This window comes from Schistocerca cancellata, chromosome 7, assembly GCF_023864275.1.
Source record: "Schistocerca cancellata isolate TAMUIC-IGC-003103 chromosome 7, iqSchCanc2.1, whole genome shotgun sequence".
Classification (NCBI taxonomy): Eukaryota; Metazoa; Arthropoda; class Insecta; order Orthoptera; family Acrididae; genus Schistocerca; species Schistocerca cancellata.
In genome coordinates, this window is record NC_064632.1 from 86,102,510 (window position 1) to 86,129,918 (window position 27,409).

Here is a 27,409-nt window from a genome sequence, read left to right on the forward strand (position 1 = left end):
AGATTAAAGCTGAGCCGCAGAGAGGCACATAGAAAAGATAATCATACTCTCATAACTAAATTTTGGCCGTAGCCTTTGTCAGAAAATGAGGGCACACACTCATTCACACACCTCCCATGGACACACGACCGCCATCTACAACCACTGCATCAACCATCCCTGAGAATCAGATTAAAAAAAAAAAACACTCCTCATTCCTCCCTACTTCTCCTTGGCAGCTCCTAGGCTAACAGTGAGAAGTGGTGGCAGCACTGACTGCAAGCTGAGGGGAGTGGTACAAAGGGGAGAAGCAGTGAGAATGAGGGAGTAGGAAGTTGCACATGTACTCGGGTGCACCCAGCTAGCAACGATACATGACATCTTAGTAAACAAATCATTTCATCTACTGAGACAAAAAACAAGATTTTTCCAGTGTTTTTATTTTCAAATTTTCCTGATTTCCCACACATGTTTGAAGTTCCCTGATTCCCCTCATTTCCCAAACATGTGGCAACCTTGACACTGTTTTGTGTTTGTAACAGATTTGAAGATGGCAGTAGCCGAAACTGGTAATAGCGAAGTGTAAAAGTTCATGTGATCAAGACGGACCTGTAAGATAAAGTGCCAAAAATATCATCATGGACTCATTTTAAGACCTTATGCCTTCAATTGATAAGTAAAATTAATGAGCTACTTTTCTGCAGGAGTGAATGAATCAGAGTCATCAAACTCAGTCGACATAACATGCCTCTCTGAACATCATGTGACCTGTGACCACTGGTACAGATGTATTAAATGTTACAGCAATCACATTAACAACTCACTTTTGTAGAGTAGAAACAGAGGGAGGAGGAGTTGCCATATTCATCAGGAACTATCATAAACTTAAAACATAACATTCATAAATTTTACCTAGAGCAGCATCTGCAGCAGGTAGTTTTAATCTGTTCATAAATCACCTTCAAGATTTATTGGCCTATTTAACAGAAAAAAAAACAAAAACAAATAAATAGAGGTTGCTGGTGGTTTTCATATTGAGTTTCTTGCCGGCCGCTGTGGTCGAGTGCTTCTAGTCACTTCAGTCCTAAACCGCGCTGCTGCTTTGGTCGCAGGTTCAAATCCTGCCTCGAGTATGGATGTGTGTGATGTCCTAAGGCTAGTTAGGTTTAAGTAGTTCTAAGTCTATGGGACTGATGATCTCAGGTGTTAAGTACCACAGGGCTTAGGGCCATTTGAGCCATAGATTTTCTTAAAAGCTCCTCTAGTAACAATTTATTACAGTTCGTAAATCTATGATTTAGCTTAATTCCTACTGTGAACTTCCCAATTACAGTATCTACTTACTCAAAAAAAAAAAAAAAAAAAAAAAACACTCTTCATTCCTCCCTACTTCTACTGGCAGAATCTTTATCAAAAGACCTAATGAACAAATTATATTACAAAACCAATAGTAAATAGTCTCTCAGACCACAGCATGCAATTCCTTTTGTTAAATGTTAATACTGCATAGAAAGGTACTAAATCTGAGTTCAAGAGGGTGGTTAGTAACATAAAAAGTGTAGGAAACTCTTCAGAGACATGAAATGTAGAGGATGTACGGACTACTCTTTTGAAAAATGTTCCACCCCCCCAAACAAAAGTAACACAAATTGGACCAAAGTCTACAAGGAAGCCATGGATTACTCAAGGAGTAAAGTAATGTTATCTTGTAAGATAAAAAAAGCAACTGAATCTGTCACTCAAACTGTTATAACTTCAAGTTGAACAAATATATTTCAAGGAAGACGCAATACATGAAAGTCACAGATCAGGTAAACAGAATAAGACGTGTGCACTTTAACAGTCAAATCATAACTGAGTCCAAGTCTAGCGGCCGCTGGCTGGCTGGCTGCTTAGGTGGCGCTGCTGCTGCATGGCTGGCAGACAGCGCCGCATGTAGAGGACGCGTATAACTGCGCGGCGGCACTTTGAAAGATCGGCGAGTCACAACCCTTTGCCCCCCTTTCAATTTTTTGCACAGGTCTTGATGGAGGTGGCCTGTAGATTGCTAACGTCCATAGGTGTTGCTTGACTGGCCGTAAAGTCTCGAGGAGGAGGCTTCCCATACGGACGGAAGTGTCCCCGATGATAACGGGTCGAGATAACAGGAGACGTGGGGGTCGAATCTGCTGGGGCCCCGTGCACCAATCTACCCATTGCGGCAAGTCCGGTTGTTATAACAGGAGACATGGGCGATGTGTCCGCGTCCGTAGCAGGAGGAGGAGAGTAGAATGGCTCCTACAGATGATGGTCATCTGGTTCCTGCATGGGCACGTCTCCTAGTGGCGTCAGTTCTTGTGCTGGCACCGATATGATGGTGAGAGGGCTGTGTTGTGAGTAATGAGAGATTCCAGTATCCCGAGCGTCAGGTAGAGCCGAAGGTGGTGTAGCGGCATCCGGAACAGGCGTTGCCAGCACACGAGGCCGAAGCTGGTCCGAATGACGCACTGCAACACCCGTGTCCGTCTGGATTTCATATAGGCGTTGGCCGCAGTGTCGTAATATGCGGCCAGGACTCCATTTTGGCAGCCTGCTGTATCCCCGTACCCATACGAGGTCGTCGGTGGTGAACCGGCCAAGCAAAGGCACCTGCGGCCGTGAGGTGGAAGGCCGCAGAAGATGAAGTAGCGTGCGGGGCTGTCGGCCACGTAAGAGCTCAGCCGGGCTGTGGTCACCCGTGGGGGTGAAACGGTAAGAAGCCAGAAATTGGAGAAGTACATCATCAGCAGAAGAAGTCAGGAGTTGCCTCATCTGAGCCTTAAATGTGCGGACCAATCGTTCAGCCTCACCGTTTGACTGTGGATGGAACGGAGGGGCTGTGACATGCATGACGCCATGACAGGCACAAAAATCCGCAAAATCGGCAGAGGCAAATTGCGGACCATTATCAGTAAAAAGAGTAGAGGGAAGGCCTTCCAAAGAGAAAATGTGAGCTAGAGCATTGGTGGTTGCCGCGGTAGTAGGCGACAAGCAACGGACAATGGAAGGAAAGTTAAGAGCAGGCGTCAATAATGAGAAGCCAATAAGTACCTAAAAAAGGTCCCGCAAAGTCAGCATGAATACGCTCCAAGGGCTTCTCAGGCGAAGGTCACGGTGACAAAGATGACTTCGGGGCGGTGGCCTGTGACGCACAAGGGCCGCAGGCAGCGACCATGTATGCGATTTCAGAGTCGATGCTGGGCCAGTACACACGACAGCGCGCCAGAGGTTTTGTGCGAGAGACACCCCAGTGCCCCTGGTGAAGTAGGCGCAAGACCGAAGCACCCAAAGACGCAAGTACCACAACACCCGTACAAGGTCGTCGGTGGTGAACTGGCCAAGCAAAGGCACCCGCGGCCGTGAGGTGGAAGGCCGCAGAAGATGAAATAGCGTGCGGGACTGTCGGCCACGCAAGAGCTCAGCAGTAAACAGAGTAAGACATGTGTACACTTTCACAGTCAAATCATAACTGAGTCCACGTCTAGCGGCCGCTGGCTGGCTGGCCGCTTAGGTGGCGCTGCTGCTGCATGGCTGGCAGAAAGCGCCGCATGTAGAGGATGCGCGCAACTGCGTGGCGCCACTACGAAAGATCGGCGAGTCACAACAAAAACTTCTCTGATTTTAATTTTGATGTTCTAACTCATTACATGACACACTTGCAAAATATAAAAGTTATATGGGTGTTACGGCAAAAATAATATGAGAAAAAATAATTGCACCACAAAAGAAGACGATATGGGATACAGTGAAAGAGGAGACCAGCAGAACCAGAGATGAAGGGGTGTAGACTGCATTAAGAGCAAAAGATGCATTGGTGACAGAAGCGTGCAGTGTAGCAAAACATTTTAACAAGCATTTCATAACTGTTACTGCAAAAATTGGGTTGTCAGGTGAAGCAGATGCTGTCATAGAGTATCTCAGACCACTCATTACAAATAACTTCATTAACATGAGTCTGACCTTCTTTTCACCAGAAGTAATAGTTTTCATCATAAAATTCTAAAATTCATGTAGTTATGATTTAATGTAAAGAAAGCGAAAGTGCACTTCTGGGTTTCGTGAGATATTAAGATTAAGATTTAAAAAAAAAGAGGTAAAGAAAAACCATCAAATTTTAATCTTATCAGAATTCTAAAAAAAAAGAATGAATGTGTAGATCACAATATCCATTTAAGCTAATTAAAATACAGGTTGTTTCACAAAGAGTGACCCGACTTGGACAGTAATAATTACAAAACATGGGTCATGCTGGCAAGGAAATGTGTGATGTTTGAATGGGCATGGCCTAGAGTTTCAGAAAATCACCATTAAACATCAGTCAATGTCTTCTCATTTTGCAGTCTGTCAGAAGTAAGATGGTGTCCACACAACAGAAGTCGTTTTGTGTGCTGCAATTTGCAAAGAACGGGTCAGTGATTTCAGTCCAGCGTGTTTTTTGGTGGCGTTTTAGCACTCATCTGCCTGCACCCAAAAGCGTTCGTCACTGGTATCACCAATCTGAAGAGACATGGTGGCTGTGTGAAGGTAAGAGTCCTGGTCAACCTCACACTTCTGATGACATGGTGGAAGGAATTCTGCAAACATCTGAGTGAAGTCCACATAAGTCTACTTAGCATGCAAGCAGAGAACTGGCAATGCCTTATATGACTTTCTGGTAGGTATTAAGGTGTTGTTTGGTCTATAAACCATACAATCTAAAATTACTGTAAACTCTTTGGCTTGGTGATAAAAGAAAATAGGTTGACTTCAACAATGCTCCACTAGTTGACATGGAAGATGATACATTTTTACTATGGTTAATTTTCAGTGATGAAGCAACATTTAAACCAACATAACATGCTCATATGGAACTCCAGAATCCTCATGAAATTAGTGAGCATGCAAGAGACTCACGTAAAGCGAGTGTTTTTTGTGACACTGCTCACAAAAAAATGTATGGTTCCTTCTTTTTTTAAGAAAACACAGTGACTAGAATGAGCTATCTCCAAAAGCTGCAGAATTGGCTTTTTCTACAACTTCAGGAGGACTCCGATGACTTCATTTTCTAAAAGAATGCAGCTCCACCACACTGGCACAATGATGTCCATCAGTTTCTCAGTGACATTCTGCCTCAACACTGGACAGGATTCACAGGATAGCGAGACACTGCCCTGCATTCTTAGCCTTCAAGATCACCAGACATGACCCAAGTGATTTTTTCTTGTTGGGATATGTGAAGGAAAGTGTGTTCATCTCCCCTTTACCTTGTGACACAGAAGTGAAGAACATAATAGCAGCCACCATAACTTCTGTAAAAGCACATATATGTGTAAAATTTATGATGAATTAACCTATCATCTAGACATTGTTCATATACCACACAATTTACGCAGTTCAGAACTTGAAAGAAGTTCCCTGTCAGTATATGCCTACAATATGATGACAAGCATATTAAAGAAGTTGATAGTGTAAAATTCTTGAGATTAAAGCATGATAATAAATGAGATTAAAGCTTGATAATAAATTCAGCTGGGTAGAGTTTCCCACAGAATGACTGGACCACTTAAACAAACCTCCATTAGCAATGTGAATGTTGTCTGACACAGATGATATAAAAGTAAAAAAGCAGCATATTATGCTTACATTCAATCCAGTATGTCATACAAGATTATTTGTTTGGATAACCCGTCAAGCCCACCAAAAGCATGTAATAAGAATTATCCATCATGTGAACTCAAGAATGTCCTGCAGAGAACTGTTTAGGGAACTAAGGACAATAACTGTTTTTCCCCCAATATATTTATTCCTTAATGACATTTATCATTAAAAATATATTGCCTTTTGAATCCAACAGCTCTTTTCATGTAATTAATACAAAAAATGTGAATAATCTTGACAAAGACAAAGTCACTTACTTTGGTCGAGAAAGGTGTCCGTTACTCAGTAACACACATTTTCAGTAACTTGCCAACAGGCATAAAAAATTTCAGTCAACTCCTGCTACTCCACTGACGAAATTCTTTACTCCACTGACGAAATTCTTAGCAGAACTGACTAATGTCTATATGTTACTAATAATATGAAATAATATGAGTATTACATACAATCTGAGTACTGTACGCTTTCAGTGCAGTAATGTGTGCATAGTAAATAAGTGTTATAAAATGAATTTTCTACTTGATGATGCATGGTTACAACAGCCTAATAAATACCATATGTCCCTCAGTGTACTGAACATTTACATGTTTTGTGACAAATATGTTATTTTTCTTTTAAATGAAAATATGTCCATGAGGACTATTTCACTTAGGGTCTGTGGAAGGTACATTAGCATATCTATTTTTCTTTGTAAATATCTTTTGTGCATTCTCGTTCTGTGACATGTTCCACATCCTAGAGGATAACCTCACTATGGATCTATTGGAACAAAAAGTACATGTAATCTACAAGCTTTTAATATAACAGCTTTCAGAGATGACATTTTTGAAATGTTTATGATGCAAGGTCACTTCTGACACACTGAGACTTTGTGTCAGGTAGCGACTGGAACCCCAAATCTCTATGCACAAGTAATGTACTATCAATAGTGCAAACACTAGTCTCCTGGGCAATAATGCCATATAATCATCATTTTTGCATGCTTGCAAAGTTTCAATCAGTGACTAGTTTTCATTCGTAACTTTCAAGCTTTAAACATTGCTATTTGGATGCACCACTAATGCTCCAACGATTCAAAGGTGTTTTATTCAACATTTCTACTCCATAACTAAACACATTATTAAAGTACACAATGTCTGCAATTAATACAACGATTTGCAATCTTAAATTATTTACAAAAATTCCATTTCAAGCATGTGAAACTGATAAACTACAGAAAAAGTAGAAAGCTCATCACAATATCAGTCGCAAGCTTTCTTTTTGACACACAGGTACAATAAAGGGAATTTTAAAATTCCTACTTTCCAATGCCACATGCCAGTACAGATCCTCTGCTTGTGTATCTTTGATTTCCACACCAAGAAATACATGTCAAAGCATTTTGAAGCACATGAGCATCATACACAAAACACATACCAACTTACAGTATATGTAAAGAATTACAGCAACAAAATATAAATACCAGTCATAAATCACATGCACAATAATAACCTGTTTCAGCAATTAGCTGGTTCCAATGTCTCTGCTTCATTCCTGGATTTCTCAAACCCTGGAGGATTGGGATTAGAGGCTTGAACTCTTCCATTTGGTCTCTTACTTGCATAGCTATAGCTTGGACACCTACAAAAATCACCACAATGAAACAGAAACATGACTTATTACTTTATAATGTGCAAAAGTAATAAAATGGCTCAATTCAGTATTTACTGATCCACATGAAAATAATCACTGAACAAGTTACACCTAACCCAAACACCTAAATAAAAAAAGGACACACAATAATGTACTGGAATTAAGAGGAATTTACCAGGTATATCAGCGAACACTTTGATAGATTTCTGCATAGTCTTGTATATTTCAGAAACCATTTTGTCAATCATCTCTCCATCTATGTTAATAAGAGGGTTGTCCATCCAGATATCATACCACCGTAGCCAATCTGAAAATGAGTAAGTAATATATTATTTACATACCTGTATCTAAATTGTTCTATTTCCAGGCAAAAGAAATTGAGAGAAATCTTCTATGATAGTAATGTGTGATAAAAGTAATTAATGAAGCTTCCAGTTTTTTATAAGAAATACTTTTTATCTGGTTCAGGCAGTAACTACATGAAATTCACCAAAAATATGATGTAGAGAAACAGTGCAAAATTTTAGCAGAACATCTGGAAAATGTTTAATATTTTAATACTTTTTTTAAACATCGGTAGTTCAATGTGAAAAATGTGTTATCACCAGAATCTCATGGGATGAATCAATTGTTAATTGTTGGATACATGAAAACAGTTTGAAAGTTTATGAAATTCACAATCAGTGACAATCCTTGGTCATACTGTAACTGTTTATGTCTCAGAAAGTGCAGATCTACTAAGTGCACTGAATTCAAAGAAAATTAAATTACTGCAAAGATTCATGGAAACACTTAAAATGGTAATAAGTGAATTGCAGTACTGAATTTGCAAGAACCAATCTTGTGTGCATGCTATGATAAACAAATTATTTGCAGTATTTATGATGATGGTGACGGTGATGATGATATGAAAATTGAAGTACTTAGGAAACTGGAAAGTCAATAAAACTGGAAGACAGTGAAAGGAAAGAGAGGGTTGATAAAGATGTACCAAACACTGTGAAGTAGAAGTAGGAGCAGAAGTTTATTGTCTCGTAACATACAATTTCAAGACATTGACTTAAAAGTACAGAAGACTCGTCAAAGCACAAAAACTGGTTTACAATTTTCCTTATAATACCAGTAATATAATATACAGTACTGAATAATTACTTAATTAAGCAGTTAATAATTTTTCTTCGAACGTAACAAACTTTTAAGATTAACAGTCCTACGTACTTGTTCTCTCCTGCCCAAATTTTTATGTTGTCGTTTATGAAGTCTTCTACTTAATAGTAACATTTCTGCACTAGTTTCTCATATAAGGATTTTTTCAGTGTTTCTAAATTTATGCTAAGCAATTCTCTTCCTTTCACTTTGTTATAAATTTTCATACCCATATAATGTGGAGTTTGAGCATAAAGTTTTAAACAGTGGGTGGGCAGTATAAAATTATTTTGATTTCAGGTGTTGTAATTATGTTGGAAATGATTTGCTACAAATCGGATACAAAATAATAGCAACCCTACGTTAAGAAATGTTGTGACTCCTAGCAATGAGATTGGTGTGCTTATGCTGATTACAGAAAATCAACTCAACATACACATTAAAAGTATTTTGAATATGAAACAAGGTACATCAGGCAATGCAACAGAATTCAAGGATAATCATAAAGGTGCCTTTAATCATATTATGGTGATTATTAGTAAAACAAGGACCTCAGTTTGTTTAGCATAATATGTGTATCCACCATCCAAACTAATAATAAGCACCATCATAACCACATTTGCAAATAAATGTCTGCTACATGAGAACAACTCAAAAGGCTTGCATCTATATTCACTGAGCCAAACAAATTTTTAAATGACAAACATCTAGCAAGGGCGGGTCTTAACTTAAAGGGATTAGAATCTTCAAGCAATACTGGGTATCTCTCCAGAGACTCATCAGACATATTATCTCTGGCGTTTTCACATATATTCGCAGTTTAATTTTTCCAGTGGTGCCAGTCCAAAGAAATGCCACTCATCATATTTCATATGACACCCAAAGTCAGCTGAAAATGTTGATTTGATTCTTATTACAAAAAATATATTTTTACAAGTGCAGTATGTTCATCTGATAGAATGGATCTAAATTAGTCTAGTACGATTTGGCCAAATTATATCCATTATTATGGACAGCAAACCACAAACAATGACCATTACATCAGCAGGAAACTAATACTGCAGCATAGTAATAGACATGGCAAACAAATGTTCCTAATACGAAGAGTGCTAGAGAACACTGCAGCGGTTTGCCTTTTTAATCCCAAATAGTTGTGAAATATTTTATACTGCATATTATAATAATTTTTCCCAAGGGCAAGCAGCTTTACTGTATGGTTAAATGATGATGGCATCCTCTTGGGTAAAATATTCCGGAGGTAAAATAGTCCCCCATTCGGATCTCCAGGTGGGGACTACTCAAGAGGACGTTGTTATCAGGAGAAAGAAAACTGGCGTTCTACGGATCGGAGTGTGGAATGTCAGATTCCTTAATCGGGCAGGTAGATTAGAAAATTTAAAAAGGGAAATGGATAGGTTAAAGATAGATATAGCGGGAATTAGTGAAGTTCGGTGGCAGGAGGAACAAGACTTTTGGTCAGGTGAATACAGGGTTACAAAATCAAATGGGGGTAATGCAGGAGTAGGTTTAATAATGAATAAAAAAATAGGAGTACGGGTAAGCTACTACAAACAGCATAGTGAACACATTATTGTGGCCGAGATAGACACGAAGCCCACACCTACTACAGTAGTACAAGTTTATATGCCAACTATCTCTGCAGATGATGAAGAAATTGATGAAATGTATGATGAGATAAAATAAATTATTCAGGTAGTGAAGGGAGACGAAAATTTAATAGTCATGTGTGACTGGAATTCAAGTGTAGGAAAAGGGAGAGAAGGAAACATAGTGGGTGAATATAGAGAGTGGGGGAGAGAAATGAAAGAGGAAGCTGTCTGCTAGAATTTTGCACAGAGCATAACTTAATCACAGCTAACACTTGATTCAAGAATCATAAAAGAAGGTTTTATACATGGAAGAATCCTGGAGATACTAGAAAGTATCAGATAGATTAAATAATGGTAAGACAGAGATTCAGGAACCAGGTTTTAAATTGTAAGGCTTTTCCAGCAGCAGATGTGGACTCTGATCACAATCTACTGGTTATGAGCTGTAGATTAAAACTGAAGAAACTACAAAAAGGTGGGAATTTAAGGAGATGGGACCTGGATAAACTGACTAAACCAGAGGTTGTACAGAGTTTCAGGGAGAGAATAAGGGAACAATTGACAAGAATGGGGGAAAGAAATACAGTAGAAGAAGAATGGGTAGCTTTGAGGGATGAAGTAGTGAAAGCAGCAGAGGATCAAGTAGGTAAAAAGACAAGGGCTAGTAGAAATCCTTGGGTAACAGAAGAAATATTGAATTTAATTGATGAAAGGAGAAAATATAAAAATGCAGTAAATGAAGCAGGCAAAACGTAATACAAACGCCTCAAAAATGAGATTGACAGGAAGTGCAAAATGGCTAAGCAGGGATGGCTAGAGGACAAATGTAAGGATGTAGAGGCTTATCTCACTAGGGGTAAGATAGATACTGCCTACAGGAAAATTAAAGAGACCTTTGGAGAAAAGAGAACCACTTGTATGAATATCAAGAGCTCAGATGGAAACCCAGTTCTAAGCAAAGAAGGGAAAGCAGAAAGGTGGAAGCAGTATATAGAGGGTCTATACAAGGGCGATGTACTTGAGGACAATATTATGGAAATTGAAGAGGATGTAGATGAAGATGAAATGGGAGATATGATACTGTGTGAAGAGTTTGACAGAGTGCTGAAAGATCTGAGTTGAAACAAAGCCCCGGGAGTAGACAACATTCCATTAGAACTACTGACGGCCTTGGGAGAGCCAGTCCTGACGAAACTCTACCATTTGGTGAGCAAGATGTATGAGACAGGCGAAATATCCTCAGACTTCAAGAAGAATATAATAATTCCAATCCCAAAGAAAGTAGGTGTTGAAAGATGTGAAAATTACTGAACAATCTGTTTAATAAGCCACAGCTGCAAAATACTATCGCGAATTGTTTATGGACAAATAGAAAAACTAGTAGAAGCCGACCTTGGGGAAGATCAGTTTGGATTCCGTAGAAATATAGGAACACGTGAGGCAATACTGACCCTACGACTTATCTTAGAAGCTTGATTGAGGAAAGGCAAACCTACGATTCTAGCATTTGTAGACTTAGAGATGTTGACTGGAATACTCTCTTTCAAATTCTGAAGGTGGCAGGGGTAAAATACAGGGAGCAAAAGGCTATTTACAATTTGTACAGAAACCAGATGGCAGTTATAAGAGTCGAGGGGCATGAAAGAGAAGCAGTGGTGGGGAAGGGAGTGAGAAGGGGTTGTAGCCTATCCCCGACGTTATTCAATCTTTATATTGAGCAAGCAGTGAAGGAAACAAAACCAAATTTAGAGTAGGTATTAAAATCCATGGAGAAGTAATAAAAACTTTGAGCTTTGCCGATGACATTGTAATTCTGTCAGAGACAACAAAGGACTTGGAAAAGCAGTTGAACGGAATGGATAGTGTCTTGAAAGGAGGATATACGATGAACATCAACAGAAGCAAAATGAGGATGATGGAATGTAGTCGAATTAAGCCAGGTGATGCTGAGGGAATTAGATTAGGAAATGAGACACTTAAAGTAGTAAAGGAGTTTTGCTATTTGGGGAGCAAAATAACTGATGATGGTTGAAGTAGAGAGAATATAAAATGTAGACTGGCAATAGGAAGGAATTTGTTTCTGAAGAAGAGAAATCTGTTAACATCGAATATAGATTTAAGTGTCAGGAAGTCATTTCTGAAAGTATTTGTCTGAGTGTGGCCATGTATGGAAGTGAAACATGGACGATAAATAGTTTGGACAAGAAGAGAATAGAAGCTTTCGAAATGTGGTGCTACAGAAGAATGCTGAAGATTAGATGGGTAGATCATATAATTAATGAGGAGGCATTGGACAGGATTGGGGAGAATAGAAGTTTGTGGCACAACTTGACTAGAAGAAGGGATCGTTTGGTAGGACATGTTCTGAGGTATCAAGGGATCACCAATTTAGTATTGGAGGGCAGTGTGGAGGGTAAAAATCGCAGAGGGAGACCAAGAGATGAATACACCAAGCAGATTCAAAAGGATGTAGGTTGCAGTAGGTGCTGGGAGATGATGAAGCTCGCTCAGGATAGAGTAGCATGGAGAGCTGCAACAAACCTGTCTCAGGACTGAAGACCAGAACAATAACAACAACATTATAATGTTAGCATACAGGAAATGTAAAACCAGGCCATCAGAGTGATACTGCCCTTACTGCATTAGTATTGTTGATATGTGGCTTGCACTTGATCAGTGTCTAATGCAATCAATGATACAGACACTGTAAGATTGATGAACATTTGTTTGCCATGTCGTCCTTGGCTGACTTGCCCCATATTGCTTGTTAAACATTATGTTTAAACAATGGAAAGTGCCAGACTGGAATCTCAACAATATTATGAAAAGGAGAGATTGCTACTCACAATAAAGATGAGATGTTGAGTTGCAGACAGTTTTTTCGTTGTGCCTGTCAGCAGCACAATACGTCATCTTTATGGTGAGTAGAAATCTATCCTTTTCATAATATTGTTAATCATAATGGTTTGCTGTCCCTGTTATTACATATTATAAAAATTGGACTACTGTGTGATTGTTCTATTGTGTGGGAATATAAAATTCCAGTTTTCAAACTGTTTGATTTGTAACAAGAAATAAATTTATGTTTTCTGTTGATAGTTGGTGTCAGATGAAACACATGAGGAGTAGTATTTATTCGGGCTGACTCTATCCATTTATTGTAAAATTACATCACAAATATTTGTGAAATGCTACAAAAAGATGCACTAGATAGTTATTTTGAGGGACACTTGGCATATCCTGATGATAGCAGTAAATTATATAGCCTACTAAAAATGTCATAAACAGATCTTAAATTACTACAACAAATGTTCAGTTTCTCCAAAAGCCTCTTTAAATTCCTCACAGACAGTATCTATATCTCCCTCAGTCACACATGCTTCTACAACCTTGGCATTTGGCTTCTAGCCATATCTGCTAGCTCATATTGAGAGTGTTGTCTGTCTTACTCGTTAGATGTTTCTATTTCATTTTGCATTCTAAATTTCCTATACTTGCACATTTTTTCTATCGTCAGTTACATTCTATATCTTATATATTAGTCACAGATTTCTCTGGGCCTTGTCTTTTCACCAACTTGGTCCGCTGCTGCTTTTGCTGTGTCATCTCTCAAAGCTATTTAACTGCTATGGCAAAATTCAATGGCTATGTTCTGTAGCATATACACTATCTAATCAAAGTACCCAAACACCTATTAGTGGACATATCAGACGTGTGTACCCTTCACCTTTACTCTTGAACTCTGCTGGCTACCCTTTCAATAAGATGACAGAATGCCTGTGGAGAAATGGCAGCACATTCCTCTTCAGTAGCAAAAATCACAGCAGGTAGTGATGTTGTATGCTGGGGTATGAAGTGAAGTTGACATTCTAACTCATCTGAAAGGTACTTTATTGGGTTCAGGTTAGGTCTCTGGGTAGCCCAGTACATTTCCAGAATGTTATTGTCCACAAACTATTGCCTGTTGTCTCATAGATGCTGCTTTATGAAAGGGTGCAAATCCATGTCAATACAATCAGTTGTCGTCATTGAAAAGTTCCTCTGCTCTACACAGTATGCAATCCTGTAAAATGCATTCATATCCTTCCACATTTAGTCTCTTCGTAACGGCAATAAGAGAACAAATATACTGTAACCACAAAAACACACCGATACCATCCCACCATCCCATCCATACTGCACTGTTCTACATCTACATCTACATCCATACTCCGCAAGCCACATGACGGTGTGTGGCGGAGGGTACCCTGAGTGCCTCTATCGGTTCTCCCTTCTATTCCAGTCTCATATTGTTCGTGGAAAGAAGGATTGTCGGTATGCTTCTGTGTGGGCTCTAATCTCTCTGATCTTATCCCCATGGTCTCTTCGCGAGATATACGTAGGAGGGAGCAATATACTGCTTGACTCTTCGGTGAAGGTATGTTCTCGAAACTTTAACAAAAGCCCGTACCGAGCTACTGAGCGTCTCTCCTGCAGAGTCTTCCACTGGAGTTTATCTATCATCTCCGTAACGCTTTCGCGATTACTAAATGATCCTGTTATGAAGCGCGCTGCTCTCTGTTGGATCTTCTCTATGTCTTCTATCAACCCTATCTGGTACGGATCCCACACTGCTGAGCAGTATTTAAGAAGTGGGCGAACAAGCGTACTGTAACCTACTTCCTTTGTTTTCAGATCGCATTTCCTTAGGATTCTTCCAATGAATCTCAGTCTGGCATCTGCTTTACCGACAATCAACTTTATATGATCATTCCATTTTAAATCACTCCTAATGTGTACTCCCAGATAATTTATGGAATTAACTGCTTCCAGTTGCTGACCTGCTATTTTGTAGCTAAATGATAAGGGATCTATCTTTCGATGTATTCGCAGCACATTACACTTGTCTACATTGAGATTCAATTGCCATTCCCTGCACCATGTGTCAATTCGCTGCAGATCCTCCTGCATTTCAGTACAATTTTCCATTGTTACAACCTCTCAATATACCACAGCATCATCTGCAAAAAGCCTCAGTGAACTTCCAATGTCATCCACAAGGTCATTTATGTATATTGTGAATAGCAACGGTCCTATGACACTTCCCTGTGGCACACCTGAAATCACTCTTACTGCGTTCTGTTATCTAGGAACTCTTCAATCCAATCACACAATTGTTCTGATAGTCCATATGCTCTTACTTTGTTCATTAAACGACTGTGGGGAACTGTATCGAACGCCTTGTGGAATCTACCTGTGAACCCGTGTCTATGGCTCTCTGAGTCTCGTGGACGAATAGCACGAGCTGGGTTTCACAAGACCGTCTTTTTCGAAACCCATGCTGATTCCTACAGAGTAGATTTGTAGTCTCCAGAAAAGTCATTATACTCGAACATAATACATGTTCCAAAATTCTACAACTGATCGACGTTAGAGATATAGGTCTATAGTTCTGCACATCTGTTCAACGTCCCTTCTTGAAAACAGGGCTGACCTGTGCCCTTTTCCAATCCTTTGGAATGCTACGCAATTCTAGAGACCCACGGTTCACCGCTGCAAGAAGGGAGGCAAGTTCCTTCGCGTACTCTGTGTAAAATCGAACTGGTATCCCATCAGGTCCAGTGGCCTTTCCTCTTTTGAGCGATTTAAATTGTTTCTCTATCCCTCTGTCGTCTATTTCGATATCTACCATTTTGTCATCTGTACGACAATCTAGAGAAGGAACTACAGTGCAGTCTTCCTCTGTGAAACAGCTTTGGAAAAACACATTTAGTATTTCGGCCTTTAGTCTGTCATCCTCTGTTTCAGTACCATTTTGGTCACAGAGTGTCTGGACATTTTGTTTTGATCCACCTGCCGCTTTGACATAAGACCAAAATTTCTCAGGATTTTCTGCCAAGTCAGTACATAGAACTTTATTTTCGAATTCATTGAACGCCTCTCGCATAGCCCTCCTCATACTACATTTCGCTTTGCATAATTTTTGTTTGTCTGCAAGGCTTTGGCTATGTTTATGTTTGCTGTGAAGTTCCCTTTGCTTCTGCAGCAGTTTTCTAACTCAGTTGTTGTACCACAGTGGCTCTTTTTCATCTCTTATGATCTTGCTTGGCACATACTCATCTAACGCATATTGTATGATGGTTTTGAACTTTGTCCACTGATCCTAAACACTATCTGTACTTGAGACAAAACTTTTGTGTTGAGCAGTCAGGTACTCTGTAATCTGCTTTCTGTCACTTTTGCTACACAGAAAAATCTTCCTACCTTTTTTAATATTTCTATTTACGGCTGAAATCATCGATGCCGTAACCGCTTTATGATTGCTGATTCCCTGTTCTGCGTTAACTGTTTCAAATAGTTCGGGTCTGTTTGTCACCAGACGGTGGTCTAATGTGTTATCGCCACAAGTCGGTTCTCTGTTTAACTGCTCAAGGTAGTTTTCAGATAAAGCACTTAAAAAAATTTCACTGGATTCTTTGTCCCTGCCACCCGTTATGAACGTTTGAGCCTCCCAGTCTATATCCGGCAAATTAAAATCTCCACCCAGAACTATAACATGGTGGGGAAATCTACTCGAAATATTTTCCAAATTATCCTTCAGGTGCTCAGCCACAACAGCTGCTGAGCCAGGGGGCCTATAGAGACATCCAATTACCATGTCTGAGCCTGCTTTAACCGTGACCTTCACCCAAATCATTTCACATTTCGGATCTCCGTCAATTTCCTTCAATACAATTGCACTTCTTATCGCTATAAACACGCGTCCCCCTTCACTGTCCAGCCTGTCTCTGCGGTATACATTCCAATCTGAGTTTAGGATTTCATTACTGTTTAAGTCTGGTTTCAGCCAACTTTCTGTCCCTAGTACTATTTGGGCGTTGTGACTGTTTATTAATGAGAGCAGTTCTGGGACATTTCTATAGACCCTCCTGCAGTTTACTATTAGCACATTAATATTGTTATTCCCTGTTGCATTTTGCCTACTCCTACCTTACCGCCTCTCAGGAGGCATCTTGTCGGGCCTAGGGAGGGAATTCTCTAACCTAAAAAACCCCCATGTGCACTCCACACATACTCCGCTACCCTTGTAGCCGCTTCCGGCATGTAGTGCATGCCTGACCTATTCATGGGGACCCTACATTTCTCCACCCGATAGCAGAGGTCGAGAAATTTGCACCCCAGATCTCCGCAGAATCGTCTGAGCCTCTGGTTTAAGCCTTCCACTCGGCTCCAAACCAGAGGACCGCGATCGGTTCTGGGAACAATGCTACAAATAGTTAGCTCTGATTCCACCCCGTGAGCGAGACTTTCCGCCTTCACCAATTCCACCAACCGCCTATACGAACTGAGGATGACCTCTGAACCCAGACGGCAGGAGTCATTGGTGCCGACATGAACACCCAGTGCTCTCTATCGCCGCCGGCAGGGCCTGCTCCACATCTCGGATGAGACCCCCAGCAAGCAGACAGAGTGAACACTGGCGTTCTTCCCCGACCTTTCCACTATTTCCCTAAGGGGCTCCATCACTCGCCTAACGTTGGAGCTCCCAATAACTAATAAACCCCTCCCCCCGTGTGTCCTCTCGGACCTTGTTGAAGGCGCAGCCACATGTCCACTCACAGGCAGAGCAGGCGATGCCGCACGGCCAGCCTCCACATTTACCCTCCACCACGTGCGCCGTGAATGCCGCTGAACCCGCCACTCCCCTTGGGGAGAGGGTGACCCAACCGCGCCCGGTACCCGCGAAGAGGTCTCGACAGCAGGGACAGTGGGTGAAGCATGTAACACCTGGGGTGTACCATGCGACGCACCAGACTCCCCACTGCCACTACACTCCTAGGCAGCAGCCTGAAGACGGCTGACCATGGCCATCAATACGTTCAGCTGTTCGCGATCCGTGGCCAGCTCCTCCTGCGTCCGTACACAGCAGTCACACATCCTATCCATCCTCTACACATGATGGCAAGTAATGTTCTCCAGGCATTCACCAAACCCAAACATGTCCACCGCATTGCCATAGTGTAGAGAGTGACTTATCACTCCAAATTAACTAATTTCTAATCATCCACTGTCCAGTGGCACCATTCTTTATGCAACTTCAAGCATCGCTTAACACTGACAATGGAAATGTACGGTTTATGAGTAGTTACTCAACCATCGTGTCCCATTCTTTTTAACTCTCTATGCACCTTCCCTGTGCTAGCTGGATTGCTGGTAGTACTTTGGAACTAACAAGTGATTACTTCTGTTCATTTCATGCGATTTTTTACAACCACCCTCCAAATTGTTCAACAGTTCTTGTCGAAGAATACAAGAGTTCTGCCTAGTCTAGGTTTAACTATGGTTGTTTCCTTATGTTTTCAATTCACAATCACATCACCAACTGTCAACCTGAGCAGATTTAGAGGTGCCAAAATGCTTCTGATTAACTCGTTATTCAGGTGACATTCAATGATTAGTCCGGGTTGTAAGTCACTGAGCTGTCCTGACCAACCCACTCTGTTGATACTGCTTATCTACTGACAACGCAATACTTCCTGTCTCCTTTTATACTGGTGGAACTGAGTGAGGCAGCACATTAGTTAGCACACTGTACTTGCATTTGGAAGGACAAATGTTCAAATCTGTGTCCAGCCATCTACATTTATGTTTTCCATAACTTTCCTAAGTTGCACTAGGCAAATTCCAGGGTGGCTCCTCTGAAAGAGCATGGCTGATATCCTTCCACATACATGAAACAATCTGAGTTTGTGTTCCATCTCTAATGACCTCATTGTGGACAGGATGTAAAACCCTTATCTTCCTTCCTTCCTTTGTGATGGTGGATCCATCTCTCATGACATCTAGTGGTTAATTCTGCATTACACAGGGGTGTACTTTTTATCTGGCAGTGTAAAAGGTAGGATGGGGATGTATCACATACTGTATGACCATTTGCTGCTCACACAACTAGACTTCATTCCAGCATCTAATGTATAAAATTTTGAATATCAGCAATAAAGTTTGCTGTAGAAAACTAAGTGCTTCCAATTGCTACAGGTCTGTACTGATCTCCCAGTAGTACATTTGGTGATGATGATGATGATGATGATATTAATAATAATAATTGGCAAAATTAATGGTGCCACTCCATTTTCATACCACTGTCAAAGCAAAGTTCTCCACTTGACTGCACAAACTATCAAACTATAGCCCTCCCATTCCCATAAAATCACATTCACTATACTGAATGAGAGGCTGAAACCTTCTCGCTTCCACAAATATCACATGAACAAACTGCATTTATTTCAGACTTTAGAATCCCTGAGCAGATCCTAAACATCCAGCAGTCCATAGAGAAGGCAAGGGAATATAATATCAAAATATTCATGTGCTTTGTGGATTAAAAGTAAGCTTTCGACAAGATGAAATGCTCAAAGCTGTGGACACTCTTCATCACAATGGGTACACCAAGACACCTTGTCTATCTGATCCGGAGACTGTACTTTTCAAACACAGCACCAGAAGAATTAATGACACTCTCTCAGATATCTTTTCAATTAATTACAGTGTCAGACACGGTTTCATTCTCTCTCCATTACTGTTAAATGCATGTAGTGAGCACATTATGAGGGAGGTTCTTGAAGATTGGTATGGTGGCTCTGTCGTAAGTGGCAGAGAAATTAACAATCTCAGGTATGCAATGACACTCCGATAAATGCAAAATGAACATCAACTGGAAACCTTCATGCAAAAGTAGCCCGAATGAAGTAGTGAATATGGTCTCAAAATCAACAACACAAAGACCAAAGTGACGATTGTAGATCACCCTAATGACAACAGACCAGACATCACAAGAACTGTGGTCATCAGTTGCTTCGAGTACTTAGGATCTGTTGTCATTAATACTGCAGATTGCAAACCTGGAATCCATAGCTGCATTTCAACTACAAGGAATTCTACAGCAAAACTTGTTTGAATCTAGGACATTGTAACTGTCCACCTACCACTTTGACATAAGACCAAAATTTCTCAGGATTTTCTGCCAAGTCAGTACATAGAACTTCTTTTTGGAATGTAGGGTTCTTTATTAAGAATGATAATATACAGTAATATCTCCTTGTACAACAATATACTTCATAAGATCACCACTGATCTTGCACCATACATTTACTTTCTCATTAACTTGATGTAGGCAGACAATGACCTAGAAGTACAGAAGTAATTACATCTTTGGGAATTTACTGCAAAGAAATGTTTGCTGGTGAAACAGGTAAAAGGAATAGATCTACAGAAAACATGATAGTTAGTGGGCATTAGCTGTGATCAGTGGAATCTTTCAAGTACCTGGGAGTATAACTTAGGAAAATGGAAGAAATGACAAAAAGGTAAGTAAACATGCAAGACAAGGCGTTAACTTTATGAGAACTGTGAAGGAAAAGATTTAAAGTAAGAAGGTCATACACCCAACATATTACATGCCAATTAAGTTGAAAGATTGAACTGCTGGCCAATACTTACATTCATGAGGTGAAATGTTTAGAATTACTGATAGACACTCGAAAAAGTATATTATACTCTTCTTGTTTTTGGGACTAATCTTTACTTAGGTAGAAAAGAGGGATAGGGATAGGTTGGGGAATATTAAAGAGAAGAGCCAAATTACCCAGACCCCAGGGTGAGATGGATCCTCCTGTAATACCAAAGATGACTCAGGAGATAACCCATAAGGAAATCCAACAAGGAGTATGAACACTCTCACTGATGTTGGACATTTAATTCTTAAGCTGTATTACTATGTAATGTAATGCACATCGGTAAAACTGAGCAGCTTAGTAAGTTGAATCGATAGTGGCAGCCAGTGGGACAGTGGGAACCAAGCTAACAGAAGCAGTGGGGATAGTATAGTAAGATGGAATTGCATGTTGGGAATTGGAAAGACTAGAATGTGTGGAAGCTCTGTGTTTAAACCTGAAAAAATGAGGAGCTCTTTCTTCAGGACACGAGATTATGAAGTTAGTGTTTAACTTGATTTCTCAGCAGCAAGTGGGTGCACAGTGCACACATTGGGGCTTAGATTATTTTGTCAGTCCAGTTCACAACATGATTTAGAATTATCCCACATGTGAGGCCACAGAGGAACCAAAATTTTTTATAGGGAAGTCTGTTGCTAAACACTGTAGGCTCAATACCAGCTCACACTTCTCTGCTGTCAATTTTATTCCATACGCTTGGAAAACTTCTTCCCAAAGATCAAATTACTTCTGTGCTTTTCCCTCATTGTTTAGCCACATCAAATTATCAGCAACAAGTGTTGCTGCCATCTTGCCTCTCTTGCTACTTGTGTTATTATTTCACCAATCGACATTATGGAAAGTAATGGAGATGTGTGCTTCCTTAGTTTGGATCATTTCTCTGCTTCCACCATTCTGATCTCTTTCTTCCCACTCTCATGCAAATTATGCTTCACTAGTTCAATTCTTTCATTCTCAGCAGACATAGATCTGGGAGGAAAGGGGCCATGAGTGTCATGACCTGTTGTCCGCTGTCCCCTCCCCTCACCACTCCCTCCTAAAGAAAAGCATCTAGCATTTATATAGTGCATAAAAAAATCCAAATTTATCTGCTAATTTTTGGAGAATAAAGCAGTGTGAAAAATAGTAAGGAATTCTAGGAATTACAAGCTACATGGGTGTTTAATACAGGATGCTTTTCAGTTGCTTGTGTGACAGTCTTGCAAATGGATGGACTTGCAACCTGTGGGTTACCCGAAGTCAGATGGTTTCTGGCATGATCATCTGCACAGAAGATTTCACATAGAGGGTACTTATTCAGTGCCTGCTGTCAACAAACCTGACACAGAGCACAAATCTAGAACTGGAAAAGCACAGGCAGTTGTGTAAAGCCGCGTACACACTGAGACTGAAACATGTTTTCAAAACATGTTTCCGGTAGCTTGATGTGGACACCATTTGGAAACATGTTTCGAAACATGTTTGGAAACACAGAAATATCTATCCGTAGCAGTGTCGGTACAGATCAAAGGAAACAATGTTTCCGGCTAGCTACCACTTGTCACCGCTGCACCGCGCTAGCGTATGTGTGTGTGTGTCGTCAACTTTTTAGCGGTGTTCTGTTTACTATCGTTTTTGTTTTGTTTTTGTAGAATAATGGAGTGGTCAAGGCAACAAATTGTCGATTTAATTGCAATGTACCAGGGGGAGGATTGTTTATGGAACGTCCGGAGCAAGGATTACAAAAATACCGTTAAAAAACACGATGCACTTGCAAAAATTGCAGCAGCTTTTGGCACGGACAAGGGAAGTGTTGAGAAGAAAATACGATCGCTTGTGGTTGCGTACAGGCGCGAGAAAAGAAAAATTATTGCCAGCAGACCATCTGGTAGTGGTGCAGAAACTGCATATGACTCGAACTGGTTCGGCTATCGGCTGCTGCAGTTCTTGGACGATGTACATGAGCCATAGGTCCCTTTAATCCTTTAACCAACCAACCAACCAACTGCACCTGGATGGAAGCCTAGTCTCTACAGGCACTCAATCTTAACCACATTTCGACTATTGGGAGCCATCTTCCATACTCAGCTCACGTAGCAGGTTATTTCCGCCAGTTCTTCTATAGAATGTTTTTCTCCACCAACGACGAGGACGCCTTTCATTTTGTTTGTGTAAACCTTCTAGCATTAATAATGCAGCTCCACATATCATTATTGTTTCTTCGACACCAGACGTAACGCAGCAGCTGACGATACGAACACAATAACACAAGGGGCACTGCAGACGGCATGAACACACGAGAAATGTTTGCCGCCAGTGTGGACAGTAACAGAGACCAGAAACAAAGTCGGAAACATTTGCGAAACATCGCAGAAAACAATGTTTCCGGCAGAAACATGTTTCCAGTGGCAGTGTGTACGCGGCTTAAGGCAACACAAAGCAGAAAGACCATACACTAAGAAGAAAAAAAAAACCAACATAAAGACTGACCTCCCACATGAAGGCATAGGCAACAGAAGAAGCAGCATTAATCTCACTGAATGTTTGCACAGCCACAGTTTGTAGACCTGTGTTCACATCTTGGAGTTAAATGAAGTACTGATTATAGAGACCGCAATCTATGAATTTATATTGTGTAAAGTATCCTGATGTCCATGCCGTGATAGTCAGTTGCTATTATAGTTGTGAAATCGATTGTGTGACACATGTGATTCTCAAATTTTCAGACAAATGGTTTTCAAATGCTGTGAACGGCATTTCTTGTAAGTTATGCTAATATGATGAACTAAGCACTGATGCAAAAAAAAGTATTTAGTTATCATTATTGGAATACTTGTCACTCATGGCACATTATAATTGGTGATGGTGAGTCATATTTGGTGGGGGGATTTGAGGGGGGGAGGGGGGGTGAATGTGACAGTAGAAAACTATGCTCCTCCCCTGACCCTTTTCTTCTCAGTTCCCACTATACTTTAAATCTGGACACAGTTTTGTGTGCTTCCCTAAATAACAGATAACCATCAGTATGTCACTCCTTTATACACAGTGGTGTTCCAGCATCTGTCTAACTGCAAAAAGGGGATCTACTATGCACTGTCCTGGCCTGAAGCTATACTTTCCTAAGTTGCTCTTACCTTGTTATCCTTGTTCATTCCTCCAGTCTTCTCAAAAATAGCTTTGCACAGTAGCACTTAAGCATGACAATCCCATAGTTTTTTTTAAAATATTTTGTCTTTCTTTCTTGAAAACTGGACTGTTATTCCCTCTTTCGAGCTTTCTGGAATTCTCACTTTCTTGCACATAACATTCATAACTCTGTACAGCAGACTTCTGTCACATTATATCTCTCCATATTTCCGTTCCACAATCTCTTCTACATCTCTAGCTTCCTCCACTGTTCCATGTGGATGCAGCAAATCATCAAATATGTCCTCGATATCTCTTTAACTTTCTCCTCCTCCTCCTCTACCACCTCATTTCTATCCTTATCAATGATTATTTTATTCTCTGCCATTTATACCTCTTATCCTATGTCTACTCGTTCCATACAGTAGCTTTTATATCTTTTATTATCTTGTTCCACCATTGTGGTCCATTTATTCATCAACTTTCTCTTTGCCTCTACAACCACTTTTTGCGCCTCCCTCTTTCTCACTTTATTTCTTCCATTGTCTCTGGTGTCCCTCATCAAAATCATTCTCTAAATATCTTATCCTCTACAATTCTGTATTTTTTAACTTTAGAATTATATGAAGGTATCTACTTGTATCTCCTCCTATTACCAGTTCTTCCACATTATTAACAGCCAATTATCACTAAGGCCTTGATAACTGTCTGTCATCATTTCATCAGCTACTAATACTGCTTGGAAGTGTCCTCACATTAAAATTGTCCACCCCCACCCCCTCCTCAAAATGAGTTGACAATCCCAGAAATAGTATTTGCATAAAATAAAGAATAATACATTAGTTTAAACCATTTCGTGTTAATTGCCATGAGTTTAGCTATTACTTATCATTCTTCATATTCTTTTCCATTCTTCACTATTCTTTTGTAAAAAATTTGTATCATAAATGAATGCAGTTTAATGTTAAATATTAAGCTATTAGAGCTCATAATTTATGTCATAAAATATGTATTTAGAGAACATAAAATTGTTGCTAAATTGCTAAACATAATTCACCACGAAACATACCTATTATAAAAAGAAATGACCAAGTGCATTTGTACTTAAAGAATGTGTAACTTATTTAAACATTATATTACATTACGCATTACAGACAAAAGATACCTGATGTTGCAAGCCACATATTTCTGTATGGTTCAGATTCCTTAATGAGCCTCACAAGTGCATCAAAAGGAGTTATAGGATCACCAAAGAGCCTTTGTCTCTGATTCAATAGCTGGCCATGTTCCTGAGTCTCTTTCATTGCTTTCCACATACGTCTAACTTCCACAGCCAGTTCGTGAGCCTACAACAATAGAAGTCAAACTGAGAAATCTACTCAATTTAATCAACAATCATAAGATGGAATTCTAAATTTGGTGGACACTCTAAAAGATACTGTTTATCAACTATAAAACTTTGGACATCAGGATTATAATCTCATGCTTACTGACACAAAAAAATCTGTGGTTAATAATAAATATTAAGTGTCACCAACTGCGACATGGTCACCTATACAAACAGTGATCCAATACTGTCAAATGTTATTTATTCCAGTCTTTGAACACAATATGAATTCTTTAGACGATGAGCAGTTTCAGTCCATAATGACCATCCTCAAATCTATAATATACAAATATATACACCTTGTTAGCAGTGTGTCTTTCAACATAATAGAGCAATATGTATCACAATATACTATCATACAACCAGGGAAATGTACAGAAAATACAGAAAAACGTACCTTTGTTACACCATTTCCTGGTTAGGTTCAGGGAGCATTTGCAGGCACATAACAAAACTGCATTGGGAATGCAATTGGCAGAAACCGGCCACACCCTAGGCAATATCGAGAGTTGTATGCTTATTCTACACAGGGCAGAGAAGGGTCACACTCTTGACTTGTTGGAGGAGTTGGAGATCTACAAAGCGAAATAGCATGAGCCCACTAAGGTGCTCAATGGACAAAGCGATTTTGTGCCCAATGCCTACTTTGCTTTGTTTGATAACGTACTACGATAACCAAGTAATGCCTCGTGTATTTATACCTAGCCTTACTTGACGATTTATGTCAAGAACAGTAGACATTTGCCTTACTTCCATACATTAATTGCACTAATCCTGTAATTGATTATGTCCTACCTACTCATTGAATGTTTAACCAGACTACATAATTTTATTTATTGAGTGTTAATATGTTGTTTAAAAGTTTTCTGTGGGAGACATATAATGTTGTACGTAAAACCCTCTTGTGGTTAAGTTCTTAAGATCGGTGTGCGCCTAAATAACATGCTGGCGGCCGACCCAACAGAGGGCGCTGCTCATTGATCTGTCCTTTTTTCAGCTGTCATATAGACATTTTATCTTCCATAGGCAATTTATAGGTTGCTACAGGCAATGTAATATGTATATTAATTGTTGACCGTAAATTCACCATGAAAAGGATCGGTCCTATTCTATTCATATATTTCCTTTTAATAATTTTATACGGGCAACTGTATTCCTCTTTTAATGTATCACAATTGGTTTCTATAATAGTTATCAATTTTAAAAGTATGCTCCATGCATTTTACATAATGTGTTTTTATCAGATTATGTTCTTTGCGTAAATGATGACTACATCTAAGCCGACAGTAGCGACATCTAGGGAGGATGTAGGCAAACAAATTTCTGGTAGCTACTGTACTTCAGTAGCCAGTTGCAATAATGACTCTGTGGACGATGCGGTCTATTCTACACCTTATTTTAGATCTATATGACGATGCTACGCTGATTATATTTATATGTTTTGACGATGCCATTATGGCCTTATCACTTTAGGACATGGTGTAAAAAAGGTATGTTTTATCGTATTTTCTGTACATTTCCCTGGTTGTATGATAGTATATTGCGATACATATTGCTGTATTATGTTGAAAGACACACTGCTCAATAGGTGTATATATTTGTACATTATAGACCTGAGGATGGTCATTACAGACTGAAGCCAGTCATCGTCTAAAGAATTCATATTGTGATCAAAAACTGGAATAAAAAACATCTTAAATATTAAGTAAAAAGCTAGCGAATATTATTTGATTTAAACATTATAATATGGACATATTCTGACACTTCCATACTTCAGTGGCGCGGCTGCTGCATGGCTGGCAGCCAGCGCCGCATGTAGAGGACGCGTGTAATTGCGCGGCGGCACTTTGATTGATCGGTGAGTCACAATACTTTGCGTTGTGCCTATCTGCGACTCAGCATCTCTGCTATATGGTGTATATTGAATTTTACATTAATTAACACTTGATAAAACTTTCCACGTTACTTGTACTTCTTAGGGACACTTTGCATAGGTACATTAATTTACTAAGATTTTGAGATATTTATTCAGAACATTGTAAGCTAACTTAATTCATGCCTACTTGTGCAATTGCCAAGTATCAAGTCTCATCTGCAGTAGCTGTGATGTCAAGTATTTATTCAGTAGCAGCAATTTAGGCATGTAGCAACTTGGGAGGTCCAAAATGAAAATACTGAGCACTGTCACCCCATCAACAACATCCCTACATGAAGTCCACAGCAGGAGCTTTGAATACTCTCCCAGAGGTCTCCTTCATTTAAAGCTATACTTTACAGACCATTGCGTGATGTATGGTGAACGGTATACAGGATACCACAATCGTACCCTCCCTAACTATTCCATTTGCATATAGTGTATGGGAAAAATGACAGTAAGTCTCAGTATATTAACGTTTCTTTAA

The 27,409-nt window shown here is 39.8% G+C and overlaps 1 protein-coding gene across 1 annotated transcript in view; it reads right to left on the minus strand.

The window, feature by feature from the left end:
* LOC126092652 (dynein axonemal heavy chain 1-like) overlaps window positions 1-27,409 on the minus strand; it is an 894,951-nt gene that overhangs the window by 769,127 nt on the left and 98,415 nt on the right. Inside the window, exons 8-10 of the mRNA XM_049908374.1 lie at window positions 24,786-24,966; window positions 7,442-7,573; window positions 7,126-7,254 (exon numbers count right to left, since the gene is read on the minus strand). Of these exons, the coding sequence (XP_049764331.1) occupies window positions 7,126-7,254; window positions 7,442-7,573; window positions 24,786-24,966 (442 nt within the window). The remainder of the gene's footprint in view (window positions 1-7,125; window positions 7,255-7,441; window positions 7,574-24,785; window positions 24,967-27,409) is intronic.